The sequence below is a fragment of the Helianthus annuus genome, chromosome 14 (genome assembly GCF_002127325.2).
Source record: "Helianthus annuus cultivar XRQ/B chromosome 14, HanXRQr2.0-SUNRISE, whole genome shotgun sequence".
NCBI lineage: Eukaryota > Viridiplantae > Streptophyta > Magnoliopsida > Asterales > Asteraceae > Helianthus > Helianthus annuus.
In genome coordinates, this window is record NC_035446.2 from 157,308,222 (window position 1) to 157,324,973 (window position 16,752).

The 16,752-nt window shown below is 36.0% G+C and overlaps 1 protein-coding gene across 19 annotated transcripts; it reads right to left on the bottom strand.

Moving 5' to 3' along the window:
* Positions 1–386: 386 nt before the first annotated feature.
* On the bottom strand, positions 387–6,005 carry LOC110890658 (nuclear pore complex protein NUP107). 19 transcript variants are annotated; one of them, XR_002564673.2, is made up of 17 exons: positions 5,782–6,005; positions 4,915–5,028; positions 4,646–4,823; positions 4,374–4,548; positions 4,002–4,090; positions 3,745–3,799; positions 3,490–3,622; positions 3,320–3,403; positions 3,055–3,117; positions 2,788–2,956; positions 2,498–2,603; positions 2,354–2,426; positions 2,202–2,277; positions 1,668–1,717; positions 1,474–1,544; positions 617–869; positions 387–546 (listed from the first exon to the last, which is right to left on the bottom strand). XR_002564673.2 is itself a non-coding variant. In XM_022138276.2 (7 exons), exons 3-7 carry the CDS (start codon positions 4,738–4,740, stop codon positions 3,555–3,557), a joined length of 477 nt encoding a protein of 158 aa, XP_021993968.1. In that variant the 5' UTR covers positions 4,741–4,823; positions 4,915–5,028; positions 5,782–6,005; the 3' UTR covers positions 3,291–3,554. The 19 variants fall into 19 exon arrangements, 1 of the variants encoding a protein (XP_021993968.1); XR_004879721.1 differs by having other exon boundaries at positions 387–869; positions 2,354–2,395; positions 2,788–2,950; XR_002564675.2 differs by having other exon boundaries at positions 387–869; positions 2,788–2,950.
* Between the last annotated feature and the right edge of the window lie 10,747 nt (positions 6,006–16,752).

Consider the following 16,752-nt stretch of genomic DNA (forward strand, 5'->3'; position numbering starts at 1 on the left):
CAAAAAAAATCCCTAACAACGCCCTATGTAATTGGGGGGGGGGGGGGTTGGGCGTTATTTTTGAAATTTAAAAAAAAAAAACGCCCCACTACGGGGGGTCTTAGAGTGAGACAAAGTGAAATGAGGAAAAAGAAAAGTTGATGTGTCACTTGGGTGGAGTTAAGTTAGGTTAAACCTTAAAGTATATCCAAAGGCCTTAAGATTAGATGGAGTAGAAAAGGAAAAATGGACGATATGACGCTTATATAGAGTTAAGAAAGGTTAAGATATACTTGATAGCCTTATTACATGATTGTTTTTTTACAACTTTGAATTAAACAACAAACTAAAGATAGTTATACTTAACTAGGTTATCACCCGGGTGCTATCCGGGTTGGAGAAAACTATTAAAATAAATATCAAGTGCATAAATAAAATAAAATACAAAGTCCGATGTTGCATAAATTAGTGATAGAGTGGATATACAATTTAAAGATAGTCGAGTCCTTTTGAAGATGCATATCCTTCGAGTTACCAAAACCTTTCTCTTAGTAAATTGAGTTCCCTCTATAAAAAAAATAAAATAAAAATAAAAATAAAAAAAAAATAAAAAAACCATATTATAAATGTTATATACGTTTGTGTATGTTGAGTCCCACTTCCCAAGCTAGCGACCCGGATATATTCATCTAACTGTTCTCCAAAACATGTATGTTGTGTTCACCCTTATATTAAATTTCATCCACAATACTTTTTTCTTTGAACCAATAACCAAAACTCGTCTTCTAAACAATGGCGCTAATCGAAAAGACGAACGCCACTTTGCCATCTTTTCACTTCATACAGTTCATGCCATGCTTGTATTATCTCGTCAATGTCGAAACCTAATCCTGAAAAGAAAAAAAAAACAACCTTCAAGGTCTAAAATTGCTTCCAAAATCTTTTTGAAAATTATTTTAATAAATACACTTCTTGGGGCAGCTCCATATATACCCCTAAAAACGTGCATAATATCAAATTTACTCAGCCCAAATAACTAATGTCGAAAATTCCCGTTCAAAATACTTCAAATTTCATATATACCCATCTATTAAATCAAAATCATAATATGACCATTATACACTTCTCTTTCTCCTTACACTCCAAACTCTTAAATCCTAATGCAAATTCAAGGAAAGGATATATATATGTCATAAATTTAAAAATTATGAATATTTGATATTATGGATTTTTGTTGGGTAATTATGATATTATACCAAGTTTTGAAGGGGAAATATGAAATTATCCATTATCTTTGATATATTAAAAAATGTTGACAAGTCGGCCCGACATGATTTGAGTAGTATGAAAATTTATCTATTTTGACCCGTTACCTAACATGCTCGTTTTGCCACCTATACCCATAAGAATGTGGTCAAGAGTAGTGTCCATTTTTATACAAAACCCCTAACCCGACCCGAATTTAAAGCCACTCGAACCAAAATTAGAGAATACCTGAAAAACCCAAAACCGACCAACCGAATTTCATGACAGCCTCCCAATGACCTAAGTGAATATGGGTTGGCCTGGTAAGAGAAGAACATATCTAAGTCAAGATGAAAAAAATGAAAGCCAATTGAAATGGTAGAAATTACTGTTTAAATTTCATAAAATACTCCAACTTCATAAAAATTAAAGTATAATGTTACCTTACAAAATTGTTGAAGACCCTACTTCAACTCATGGTCATCATCAATATCTGTACGCAGAAAAACACAATCCAGGTATGCCCAAATACGAAACTGGTATAGATTCTATCAAATGTGGACATGTAATCAAAAGGTTTCTGATGAACTGAGTTCTCTTTAGAGGCTCTTGTCCTAATGGCTTTGGTTATAAATTTTGCTTATAAGTTTATACGAATTATGATAATAGATTTTTTTAAATAAAATATATCAGGTAAAAAGGAGGATTTTAATGGTAGGGGCCTATGTCAAAGCGTACTCAATACTACACAACTTCGTAAATATAAGGTTATCATGGAATACTTATATAGGGATGAGCACGGTACCCGTTCGGTACCGAAATACGGAGAAAATTGGTACCGATACTGGTACCGAAAAAGGGGGTAAATGGGAACCGGTACAGGTACCAAATATACCCGGTATGGTTCGGTACCGGGTAAGTGCTCATCCCTATACTTATATCTTTACAAAAACCATACAAAAGTCCAGATAACATACGAGTTGAATCTCCATTCAAAGAAGTGATTTGTCCTGTCGACACCAGGTAACGAACTTCCATTGCTAATCGGCGAATCTATTTTTATCATTGTTAGTGTTAGTATGAGACTAAAATATGCACATAATAAACTACTTGTAAACAAAAAAAGTACCTCACAGTAATGGTATATGCATAATCACCTTCATCTCCCAGTCTTAATAATCAAAATTAAACCCCTAGTAAAACTTAAAATTCCAAGCAAAATTTAAACCAATTACCACCACAAATGTATCTAAAATCAACCAGCATATTTTACCTGAAGTTTGCCATTGTTAGCAACACTATAGTGGTGTACTCTGCAACAATACGACAACGTTTGCATCAATCCGGTCTCTCTTTTCACGCTCTCATCGGTCAATATACTGAGTGTGAAACCAAAGAAGAACTGAATTAGACTAAAAATTAACAAAACATATACCGTCAAGCATCCGAACACGAATAGCTTTATCTAAAGATAACACTAAGCATAACTATAATAATTTAAATAACAAACGTTTCAGATGAAGAGATGTTATGTATCCAAAATTTAAAAAATAAGGCAAATACCAACACCAATTATTGTTTTGTTTTGGTTCCCTTCACTTTCGGAAGAAGATCTTTTCTCCCCAACTTAAAAATGTCCTTGCCGCTGTCATTATCCAACTTGTGTTTGATTTCAGTTGTGGCAGATGATTTCTTGGCATTAGAAAGGTGGACTTGATAAAGCAGCCTAATGCTTGTTGATTACACCAAGTAACCAGAAATCAGTTATTATTATATCAATGATAAAAATAAACTAAAAAATGTTACAAACATAAAAGGGGATATGAGTACCAGTTAAGAAGTGGGATCAATGAAAACCTTGAAGAAACAGGTGCTGAACCAATATGACTTGATCTAAAGAAAAAAAAAAGAATCTATGTTTAGCCTTTCAATAACCACTTAAAGCTACAAAATCATAATAATACAACTAATATTAAGTACAAATTGGAACATATTCATCAAGATCATAAACGGTGAAAACAAACGAAGATTAGCATAACATCACAAATACCACTTACAACTGCAAATTCATCAAAATAACACAAATATCACTTACACATTGCAAAAATTTATAAGATCATAATCAAATCTATTAACTTCAGCATCAAAACAAAAGATACACTGAAAAGAAACGAACAACCTGCTCACATATAAACAAAAAATAATACATCAGATGAAACAAATTTATCTTTTTATCAATGTCTCAACTAAATTGTGATACGGTACCAACTGCCGGTATGAAGAAACGGTTTCAAAGATCTCTATCGGACCTTTCATCTTTATTATTATCCCTAAAATTCATTGTTTATCAACAACTGATTTGTGTTTGTAGAGAATCTGCTATCATCGGTGATCTAATCTGCCCAAACATTGAAAAAAAAAATGGATAATATGATCGAAGGAATGCCAAAACAAAATAGAAACAAATGAAATCAAGATAAATAAACTTTGAAAAATATAGATTCGATATAGAAACAAAACCTTGGATGAAGATGTTTGAGAGGCAATGCGAAGAGAGGGAGAAGACGGTGAAACCCTAGAAATGAAGAACTATTAATCAAACTTGGATCATCAAACTATTAATCTAACCGAGGCACCAATCAAAATGAAGAACTAAATATGTGTAAGATCCCTTTTGAAACTGAATGAATCTCGTAGAAAAAAAAAAGAAATTTATAGCCAATACCACAAGATCAATAGAATTGAAAGAAGATTTGGTATTAGAAGATTAAACATACCTCATGCTTGATGCTTTAAACCAGAATGGAGATGGAGATGAAGGAAAACGGAGATGGTTCTCTAGGGTTTTGGAAAACAAATTACATAACTGCGTATAAATATAGTCGGGTCATAATAGGATTTGGAGCAGGATATGGAGCGCGCCTAACCCATATTTTGTACCCAAAATTTTCCCGGCCAAAACAATCTGAGGTGCAATATCACGCTGACACGTGGCCCAAATTCTATTCATTTATTATATATAATAGATAATAGATAATAGATATATACATAAATATGTATGTGTGTATATATATATATATATATAGAGAGAGAGATTAAATAGAACATGAAAAGTCGATATATAAACCAGTGTTTGTTTAAAAGCATACCCAGTCATGAAACTCTCTCAAACTATCAGAAGTTTCACGATCCTCGGTGGAAATCGAAGTTTCTGATGGATGTTTCAAAGGCTCAGCAAGTAAACTAAGCAGCGTATGGGTCCCAATTGGCATTGTTGGAACTCTCCACATAGAAATTAAACCAAATTCCCGGAACAGTACATTGCTGAAAAAAAATACAACTACTATAAAATATTGCCACACGTAATACATTCATGAAGCTTAAATTAAGTAGAAAACAGAACTACAAAAAAATCAGTTACCTGTGCATCAATTCTCGGTTCAGCAGTTTTGAGCCAACTCTGGTAGCATCATTAATGGTGGAGGGAGGTGTAAAGCAAAGCCACTGAATGACCATAGCTTTTTCAAGACTCTGCAACCGGCATTGCTCTGCCACGTCGGATGACACGTCAGCTTTTTCCAACTTTGACTTCTCGTGATCTTGATAAAACCCAGTTGAAGTAGTGGGAAATAAAATATTAAGACCAGCAATAGAATGGGTTTAAGGTATTTAAAAATGATAATTAAGAACCTCTCAATAATTTCTTCAAAGCTTCCCTTTTTGAAACCGCTATCTACAAGATCCCCGGGAAAAAATGGCAGGTATTCTATAGCAGAGAGGAATATTTTATATCTGACATGAACACTGTCAACAAAAAATCATTAAAACATTAAACATTGTATCAATGGACATATAAAAGCTAACCAGTAAATATATTGTTAAATTACATTAAAAAACTAATCATTCGTCCCCAAAACGATGAAACAGTCATTAGCATAATCTCTTTGTCAAAAACATCAGAAACCAACTATTGTGACTCAAATTACAATATCACATAGTCACTTTCAACATACACATCGAAACACACCTTTAGCAGTTGAGATAACAACAGTACACTATCAAGCATCTTCTGATTCAAAAATGAATTCATTAAAACGATGCACCAATTACTTGTATATAACCTAAGGAAATTTCTACCAAAATCCACATTTTAGTTTTTTACTAATTTCAGTCTCAATCAATCCGAAGAAGCCAACTAATAAATAGTGTAACATAAGTGTGGTCAAGCAACTTAAATTCAATAAAATTGTGAAAACCCTAAATTACAAATATGAATAAGCTGTTTACCATAACTTCCCTAATAGATAACGAAATTAGGTTTTAATTATTAGAAGCAAATCCAGCAATGGAATACAACTACATGATTCAATCAGAGAAGAAGGATTTCATCACAACACTCTGAAATCGTAAATTATTGAAGCAAAGAAGTATGGTTTGATGATCGATTTTGAGAGTTAGGGTTTATACAAACATGGGTTAATCATATACCCTCAGGTTTGTACCCATCTCTATACGAAAAAACATACATGGATTAGATTATAGATCGAAAAAACTTACTGGAAGGTTTTCAATCGTTGCATTGGACCAAAAGGTTCCGCGTGTGTTAGACTTGAATCCTCACTTTAAGTGCCATTTTGAGATTAAAATACATATCAATTCGATGGTTGAATCCAAATAGCTTGAATGGAAAAAGAAGGACCTGTATGTGGTTGATTTAGGGTTTCTGATTAAGGAAAAGAGAAGAAGACTCGGACAGGTTAGGAAGACGAATGGGGATTTAGTTATTTAGGTTTATCATATTGCTTATATACACAGGTCAATAAACGGGTTTGGAGCAAGACACGCGGTATCCATAGAAACTAATTTTAACCCGGAATTTTGAGCGGGAAAATGGAATTGAGGAGCTCTATGGTAATGACACATCATTTTACATGCTCTTATCAATTGACACATAAGCCCTTATTTAACATGTTTATTATATATAATAGATAGGTACTGCTCTGATCAACCCGTTTTATACTCCCATCAACCCGTTTTATATAATAAAAATGAAAAGAGTCATTATTACATGATTGTTCAATTTCATATAATGTGCTACTTTAATTGAAAATGAAAATTGTTCAGTTTCATATAATGTGCCACTTCAATTGAAAATGAAAAAAAAAATATTACCTAATATATATAAAAAAGAAAGATGGACAATAGTTTACCTTAAAAATGTAATTTACACTTCAATAAACACAAAAAACCGGAATTATATATATATTATATATATTGTTAGTGAAGCTTGATGAATAGTAATTTTAATTTTATAATAATATATAGCTTTTTTATTATTTTTTATTTTAATAAAATATTTTTAATTATTTTTCTTTTTTTTTAAATCATATATTTCCTATACCGTATTTTTAATAATTCTTTTTTCTTTTTTAGAACATATATTATCGATTAATTTTATATATATATATATATATATTGTTATTGAAGCTTGATAAATAGTAATTTTAATTTTATAATAATATATAGCTTTTTTATTATTTTTTATTTTAAGGGTCTACATATTCACACACCTTATTCCCTATTTCCACACCCTTCTAGACGCCTCGTATAGCCCTATACGAGGCGTATAGGGTTGCTTTTCCCGACCAGCTTCTGCACCTCGTACAACGTCACATCAGTCACATCAGACGGGGAGTCTAGCCCTGTACGAGGGGTCAATACGAGGGTACTTAGACGCCTCGTATAGATTTATACGAGGCGTCTTGAGCTGACCGATTTGACTATGATGAGACTATGTCTGACATGACTTAAAGGCATACGGGGAGTAAAGACCTATACGAGGCGTCTTTAGCTCACATAAAATGCAACCTACAGTGCATTCTTGGTCCACACCCGAGCATTCAACAAACACTCACATTCACACATTCTGTTTCTTCTTGTATTTATTCGAAAGACTCTTGTTGTTTGTATTTGCGTTCTTATCATCCCGGAGTGTTGAAATGTCATCATATTGGGACGACAACTATATCTTCGGGCAGTATTCTAGCGAAAAGTGGGGGTACGAAAGCGTTCCGGTAACAGTTATTAGCTTAAATGTTTTAATTACTTGTTGTTTTAGTTTATTATTTACTAATGATGATACGGTTGTCTATTTTGGAGGAGTCTGGCGTTCCCGATTCTAATGAGCAAGAGGAGGTTGTGTCTAGTATACACGGAAAACAAAACAGACCGTTTCTAGATTTGAACAAGCATCCTCCTGTTGATGAAACAGCCCCTGTAGATGACTCATACCATGCTAGTTGATACGGAGGAGAAGGTGGATACGGAGGAGACGGTGGATACGGAGGAGACGGTGGATACCGAGGAGACGGTGGATACCGAGGAGACGGTGGATACGGAGGAGACGGTGGATACGGAGAAGACGGTGGATACGGAGGAGACGGTGGATACGGAGGAGACGGTGGATACGAAGAAAACCGTGGATATGGTGGATACGGTGGATACGGGGGATACGGTGGATACGAAGGAGACGGTGATCATCAGCAATTCATTTCCCCGGGCACTCCTTACGTTCATCAAAACAATTCGGACGTTGGAGGATATGGTGGTTATGGTGGATATGGTAGATATGGTGGTGAAGCACCTCCCATTCTGGACAGTCCGTACTTAAAAAAGACGGTATAAATTACTATTTTATTATTAATATTTTATTATTATTATTATTATTATTTTATTATTATTATTATTATATTATTATTATTATTATTAATATTGTCGATGTTACAGGTTTTCAACTCCTTAGATGAACTAAAGAAACGGATACAAGAAATAGCAAACGCGGATGGTTTCGTTATTGTCACCCGTCGATCAAAGAAAATTAGGGGAAGAACCGGGAGGGTATGGCTTGAATGTGATCGTGGTGGTGAGCACCAGAGTACAGCAACACTTAGAAAAGCTGGAAGCAAAAAAACCGGTTGCCCGTTTTACCTGCTGGCTGTCCGAAACCACCCGTATGAAACCTGGGAGATAAAAGACAGAACAATTGAACATAACCACAAACTTTGTGAGGACCTGTCGACCCACGCGTTTGTGCGAAGGTTTACTCCAAGCGAAATGAAACTGATCGAGCAGCTGACAGCTCAAAACATGGAGCCGCGCAAAACATTTCAAACGATAAGGAAGCAGGACCCCGAAAGGTTTCATGTTCAGAAAGATGTTCAAAACGTTGTAGCGAAGATTAGAGCCGAACAAAGACAAGGATTGACTCCCATGCAGTCACTAGAAAATGTGCTGATAAACAACGACTTTATTTACGAGACACGGGAAGAACCCGGAACAGAGATCGTAACAGAGATCTTCTTTCTTCATCGGGACTCGAGAGTCATGTGGCGTGCATTCCCCCACGTCATGATGATCGATGCGACGTACAAGACAAACATATACAATATGCCCTTTATCCAGATTGTTGGTATGACGCCTACCAACAAATCGTTTATTATCGCGCATGCCGTTGTTAGTAAAGAACGGGGTGATAACTTTGCGTGGGTGCTTTAGAGGGTTAAGTCAATGTTGGATGAATGTATGGAGCCACGTGTGATTTTAACGGATAGAGACCTAGCCCTTATGGGCGCGTGTGCTAAAGTATTTCCAGACGCCTCCAGGCTTCTTTGCAGGTGGCACATACAACAGAATGTTATGAAGCACTGCAAGGGTGCCTTCACAGACGAAGACTGGAAGAAATTTTTGTCATTCTGGGGGACATTGATTGAGTCTCCATCCATACCCATCTACGACTACCACTTGCGCAACATGCGAAAGCGACTTGTGGAGTGCAAACGTTCTAGTAAGTTTTTCTAATAACATACGACTCACCTATGCAAATTTTATTAAATTATTTTTACTTTTTAGGAGTCTTCAAATACGTGTACGATAACTGGCTAAAAGACTATAAGGAGATGTTTGTCTTTGCGTGGACTGATAAGAGGCGCAACTTTGGTAATCGTACTACAAACAGAGTTGAGAGCCAACACGCCAACTTAAAGAGATACGTCCTAGATAGGAGCTCGCTGGACCGTGTAGTTGGTTGTGTCCGGGATATAGTTGAGACACAGTTCGGTGAAATAAGGAAGACTTTTCGAGAAAGCATCGAAAAAACAATGAAACACCACAAACACCCGATGTTTCAACACCTACTTGGAAAAGTATCCCATACAGCCCTTGACTTGTTGCATGGAGAGGCAATTAGGAAGCTAGATGTCTTGGAGCGCTTTAATTCATCATGTGGTTGCCAAATGTGGCACAGCTGTGGGTTGCCCTGTGCTTGTAGGATAGAAAAGTACATGCGTGAAGGTAATAATTGTTAAACGTACAACACTTGTGTGATATATTTCCTTTTTTCATTTTACTTAAACAGTATTGTTTTTAACCGTGCAGAGCGTCCGATTCAACTCGAAGACATAGACGTCTTCTGGCGGAAACTTAACTTCCAAAGTTGTAAATTGATAGACGACTCCGTTGACGTGGTCGAAGAGCTAGATGTTGTTAGACAACAATTACAGTCGCACCCCCCAGCTCAGCAAAAAAGCCTGATTTCAAAGATTAAAGCGGTGTTGACTCCAACGAAATCTACCAAGAAACCACCGGTTGTCCAACAAAATACTCGTGGCCGACCAACAACAAAGCAGGTACAAGAAAGGTTGGACGAGGCCTCTCGTATAGATGAAGAATTGAGGAGAAGCTCCTTCGGTGATGCAAACACGTGCTTTGAAGGTTCACGACAAAGTAAGTACGATAAACCTCGCCACAGCTCGTACGTTCCGTCTCAGGCCTCACAACAGCCGGTTATAAGGTCCCAAAAACTCAAAGCGAGCCTAAGCCATTCAAAGAGTTCTAAGAAGAAAGAGACACGAGATGATCACGGTTTTCCTTTAATCATTGGGGACGAGTACGTGGGAATCATCGAACGGTTTAAGTCTGCCATTCCGCCAGTGTTCCATCCGTACGTCTCGTGCATACGAGATGTGATGCCGGACGGTCATTGTGGGTTTCGGTCTGTGGCTGTGGGCTTAGGGATGGATCAGAGTTCATGGGGGCTTATTAGAAGGGACCTTGTCCAAGAAATGGATCAGAACGAATCGATCTGGTTCCCAATATTTGAAGCATGGGCTGAAGGTTATTTTTACACGCATCGTCAGGGCCTAATTTGGGATTCAGTGGCCGGTTGTGGGGAGAATCACTGGATGGACTTCCCCTTTGCAGGACTTCTTATTGCACAAACGTACGGTATCGGGGTGCACCTGTTAACGACAACCATGGGTGCGAGTTCCACTTACTTCCCAATACTAAGTCCTCCGGCTAATCAACAACCATTATTCATAACACTTACACATGTTAACGAGAACCACTTCATACATGTTAAGCTGGAAGGGGATTATCCTATGCCACCAGCACACGGGCTATGGTTGACCCACCGAAGACCCCATACAGAACAATGGGAAGATATGTACTTGCCACGTCTAGAATGGTATACATCGATAATGAATCCTCGGCCAAGATCAAACCCCAGTCTTAATTACATAGATAGTTATACGGAAGAATGATTTTTGTAATTAATAGTATTTTTTTGTAATTAATAGTATTTTTTTGTAATTAATACTATTTTTTTGTAATTAATAGTATTTTTTTGTAATTAATAGTATTTTTCTATAATTTTCTACAAATTCTATAATTTTTATTATAATTTCTATCAGTATTCTATAATTAGAATTCATTAAAACAGGTTAATAAGATTTAAAAAAAAAAACACAAGTATACGACTCGTATAGAGCTAGACGGGTCGTATATGGTTGACCAAAAGACCATTTAGCCCCTGATATGCCCCCAATCTAGGCTTATTTCAGGGGCTAAAAAGTAATTTTACTTAAACCAGACGCCTCGTATAGAGCTATACGGGTAGTCTATTTGAGCGGGTTTTTGAAAATTTAAATTTTGAATATCTGAATTTCAAAATTTGAATTTTTTGAAAATGGACGCTTCGTATAGACCTATACGGGTCGTCTATTTGAGCGGTAACAATTCTTTTACTTTAAATTTGAATTTTGAAAATATTTTATGTTAATTACTATTTTACCCCTGAAAGTCCCCAGTATAGCCCTTTAACAGGGGCTCAAAGGTAATTTAGAAGCCTAGACGACATGTACAGGTCTGTACAAGAAGTACAACTGAGGCGGCAACTTTAACACCTTTTCCTTTTTTAATTATTAAAAAAGTTTTATTAAATGACCATTTTGCCCCTGTATAGCCCCCAGTATAGGCATTATTCAGGGGCAAAATGGTAATTAACCACTCCAGAAATATCTTTTTTGTTTGGTTAATTACCATTTTGCCCCTGAAAAATGCCTATACTGGGGGCTATACAGGGACAAAATAGTCATTTAACAAAAAGTATAGACGTCTCGTATAGCTCTATACGAGTCGTCTATGTTTCGTATAAGTCTGGGGGGGGGGCCTAGACGACACTGATTACACCCCCAAACAACAAAAACACACACATACGGACAAGACAGAGCTATACGCCTCGTACGTATTTCGACCGTATTTTTGAAGATTTGAAGCATCACCGGTACGTATTTCATCCCGTAGTTAAGTATTTTTGCCTCGTTTTTGCCTTTAGACCGTAGGTTTGCCCTGAAATTTGATTTTTGTTGGGTTTTGGGGGTTTGACTATAATGTTGAAGATGAACCAGTAGAACAGGACGCCGAGTATAGCCCTATACGAGGGCTATACGAGGCTCTGATTTTTTTTTTTGTAATGTTATTATTATTGTTATTATTATTCTTTTTATTATTATTGTTATTATTATTATTATTGTTATTATTATTATTGTTATTATTATTATTATTGTTTATTAATTATTATATTATAAATATTATTATTATTATTGTTGTTGTTATTGTTATTATTATTATTTATTAATTATTATATTATTATTATTATTATTATTGTTATTATTGTTTATTAATTATTATATTATAAATATTATTATTATTATTTATTAATTATTATTATTATAAACATTATTATTGTTATTAAATATTATTATTATTATTAATGTTATTATTATTATTATTATTTAATTAATTATTTACTAATTTATTTATTTATTATTGTTTTTATACGTATACGGTATTTATTTGCAGATTGATTATGGAGGACGATCTGATTCCGGGCGATGACATTCACGTAGAGCCGGTTCAGCAGGGTCCACGACGGAGACGGCGACCGCCTGTGGATACGCTGCAGGGGCATCCATATCTAGAGTTTCCCGACGGCACCGAGGCCGCCCGTCAATGCCAGAAGCTTAGGAGGATGTACATTGGATCGCATGCAACGATCGACTGGGATGCGATGGACGAGATTGCTGAGACGCCGAGAGTGCGTCGGTTTATACCTGTCGATTCGCCGTGGCATCGTCTTTTTGATTTGGCGCACACGCCGACCTACAGGGAGCTGCTGGTCGAGTTCCTTTCGTCATTCACATTTTACCCTCCTGGGGTCCCAGTGCCGCTCCCGCACCCAGGTGCTCCTCCTCCGCCTGAGGTTTCTTTCAGGCTTGCTGGCATTATGCGTTCGATGACGCTAGCAGAGTTTGCGGTGCATTGTGGTTTATACATGCAGGAGGAGATCGAGACTGAGATTTACACAGCGGGGCTAGTGGTGGTTGAAAAACCCACTCTTGTAGGGTTTTGGCAGGTGATTGCGGGGGCGGATCATTGGGAGCACGAGAAGTCGAAGGGGAGGGTGTCGTTTGTTAGGGACCCGCTGTACAGGTATGTACGTTTATTATGGCAATTATTGTGATAATATGCACTGTTTATTAATCTCTGTTTTTTGTATTTCGCTAACACTATTTGCAGGTATCTGCACCATTTGCTCGCTACTTCTATTTCAGTACGCGGCTACAGCCGTGAGTGGTGTACGACCATAGATCTTTTTTTCCTTTATTGTTTGTTGTATAGGAGGCCGTGCGCGCTAGCACACGGTCTAGCCCAGTACTACGCCTTCGCCCATCACCGGCAGGAGCGTGGATTTTTGTATGGCGGGGCGTACGTGACCGTCATTGCCCGTTCATTGGGCCTCGTACCACACCAGGACCCACATCTACGGACGCCGCCAGTCATGCCGACGCGGATGGGTTTTCAGACGCTGTGGGGGATGAAGGTAATCAAGAGGTTCGCCGTTGGCCCGCGGTTTAAAAACCGCGAGGGGGGCGTATGGAAAGAGGAGGCCCTACCAGAGCATTTCGAGCCCGTTCATCCTCCTGCAGATCCTGCTGATGCAGTGCCCGTGGAGGACCCTCCGGAGGATGTAGACAGTGCAGCGGTGCCACAGCCACCGCCACCTGCCGGGGCACCTCAGTTTCCACGACACATTATTCTAGGTCATGCCCCCGGAGCTGCGCTACATCCGGATGTACGAGCCGAGCTTGACAGGCTCAACGATTTGGTAGGCTGGCTGGTACGGGCGGAGCAGAATAGACGAGAGAGAGAGGGATTACCTCCGATACCGCTTCCACCGGTTCGAGCACCACATCAGCAGCACCAGCCGCAGCAGCAGCATCAGGATTCGGATTCGGATTTGGATGCATAGACCTGTTGTTGTTTTTATTTTTATTATGGATGTACAAACTTATCTTATATATTTTTGTTATGGATGTAGAAAGTTATCTTATATATGTCATATTTTTGTTTTCAGTTATTCGGTTACTTAATGATTGTTGTCTTAAATTTATATAATACGGAAACAAAATATGTTTTGAATATAATACGGAAACAATATATCCCTTGAATATAATACGGAAACAATATTTGAAAGAGATAAAATGTTAATCGAAAGAATAATATTTAAAAAAGCAAAATGTTAAAAACAATATAATATTTAATCGATATAATATATATAAAGAGCCGATTTTTAAAATAGTTGATTTTTAAAAAACAAAAACTTTTTATAGTGTAAAAAACAAAAAAAAAAAAAAAACCTTTTTTAAAACCATAAAAATTTTCAACAAATAAACACATCTTCAAAACTATCCAAAAAACCATACCAAAACACCCCTCATTTCAGCCAAAAAAAAAAACAAGTTTAGACGCCTCGTATAGGGCTGTACCCTTCGTATAGGGTTCCTTAAACATCGTGCCTGACACCCTCTGAGACCACCTTGAATTCAGTGCATATACGCCTCGTATAGAGCTATACGAGGCGTCTAGGGCACAAAAAGTGTGAAATTAGGCGGAGAAGGTGTCCGGATAGATCCGCCCTATTTTAATAACATATTTTTAATTATTTTTCTTTTTTTAAAATCATATATTTCCTATACCGTATTTTTAATAATTCTTTTTTCTTTTTTAGAACATATATTATCGATTAATTTGATACTTCTTTAATATTATACGTTGATAACTTTTTCTTAAAACTTAAGTACGTAGTTATGATTGATTTTTCCCGTACATTCCGTTATAAGTTTTTTTTTAAAACGAAATTGTACTTATAGTAAAGTATTTATTTGGTATCATAAAACAGTACGATGATAAACTAAACCGTTCTAATGGTTTAGCTTTCTAAACAACATGCTTTATTTTCAAATGATGAATAGTAATTTTAATTGGCAAATTGGATTTAAATAATCCCAACTTACTGTTATTGGCCAATAATAATCCCAACTCATTTAATCACTAATAATAATCCGAACTATTCACTTTTGTTTGTAAAATACTCCTAGTTAAAAAAACACTAACTAGGTTAAAAAGTTGCTGATGTGGCATGCCACATCACCTGCCACATCAGTTGCCACGTCATCAAAAATGCCACGTAGACAGACACGTTAGCTGCCACGTCATCAAAAATGCCACATCAACTGCCACGTCAGTAAATTTGCTGATGTGGCATGCCACGTCACCTGCCACGTCAGCAATTTTTTAACCTAGTTAGTGTTTTTTTAACTGGGAGTATTTTACAAACAAAAATGAATAGTTCGGATTATTATTGGTGATTAAATGAGTTGGGATTATTATTGGCCAATAATAGTGAGTTGGGATTATTTAAATCCAATTTGCCATTTTAATTTTATAATAATATATAGCTTTTTTATTATTTTTTATTTTAATAACATATTTTTAATTATTTTTCTTTTTTTAAATCATATATTTCCTATACCGTATTTTTAATAATTCTTTTTTCTTTTTTAGAACATATATTATCGATTAATTTGGTACTTCTTTAATATTATATGTTTATAACTTTTTCTTAAAACTTAAGCATGTAGTTATGATTGATTTTTTCCCGGACATTTCGTTATAAGTTTTGTTAAAAATGAAATTGTACTTATAGTAAAGTATTTATTGATGACAAACTAAATCGTTCTAATGGTTTAATTTTCTAAACAACATGCTTTGTTTTCAAATCATGTTTGTTTTACATTATCATTTGCTCGGCTTCGCCACAACGCGCGACGACAAAAAAACTAGCCTGCCTTTATCAACAAGATAATATATTTTTAGCAAACACTTGTCGAGTAAAACCCAAGAAAATTGCAGTTTATGTGTATTTCTTATACTCAGGTATTCATCCATTTTTATTTTTTGAACAATTTTATGTTACCTTGCACAAAAAAAAAAATGATCATACTTAAAATGCTTATTGCAGTTATGCGCCTACTACATTGAGAAATATCAAGGCGTGTTAGCCTATATGACACAGGCACAACTAGTAAATCATGACGTTTTACTAAACTTAAACTATTTTTAACTTGAGGGGATAATATAATCTTATAGTTGTATATATGTTTTAGTAAGATAAAAAGTAATGTGTTAAGCCCCGCACATGAAAATCCATGCCATCCTAAAACCATATTTGAATTACACACATTTAAACAAAAGATATTTATAACTAAACTAAAATCTAGTTTTAAAATACATGCATTCCAATATTTAAAAAGTATTAAGGCTATAGGGTGTAGTCATGATGATGATCATCATAACTCTCTATATTAGCGCTATATCACCCATTTCTAATCCATCATCCAAAACCACTACTGTGTGGTCATAACCCAAATCATTATTCTTTTATTTTAATTTATTTTTGTGAAAATGAAATATTGAAAATGAAATATTGAAAAAGAAAAGGAGATCCATGGTTGTCATGGTTTAATTCATGCGAACCATGGTGAATGAGACAAGGGGCGGTGTAGCAATCCATTAATGGTCCTACGTGGCAATTGATGACCCAACCTATGCCCCCCACACCCTTCAACCTAAAAATACATCTAGTCATCAAGATTAGGTAGGGTGTTTCGCAACATGCTACACAAGATCCGCCCCAAGAGCATGGTGAGTTTATTGACAACGCAATTCAGTAAGAATATTATCATTTACTTTCTTGTAGCTTGAAGGTCGAGTTTAAAAGTTACATTGTTGGAACTCTATTACCTTAATGGAATTTTAAATAGATCCATTGTGAAAGGTGTAGGTTAA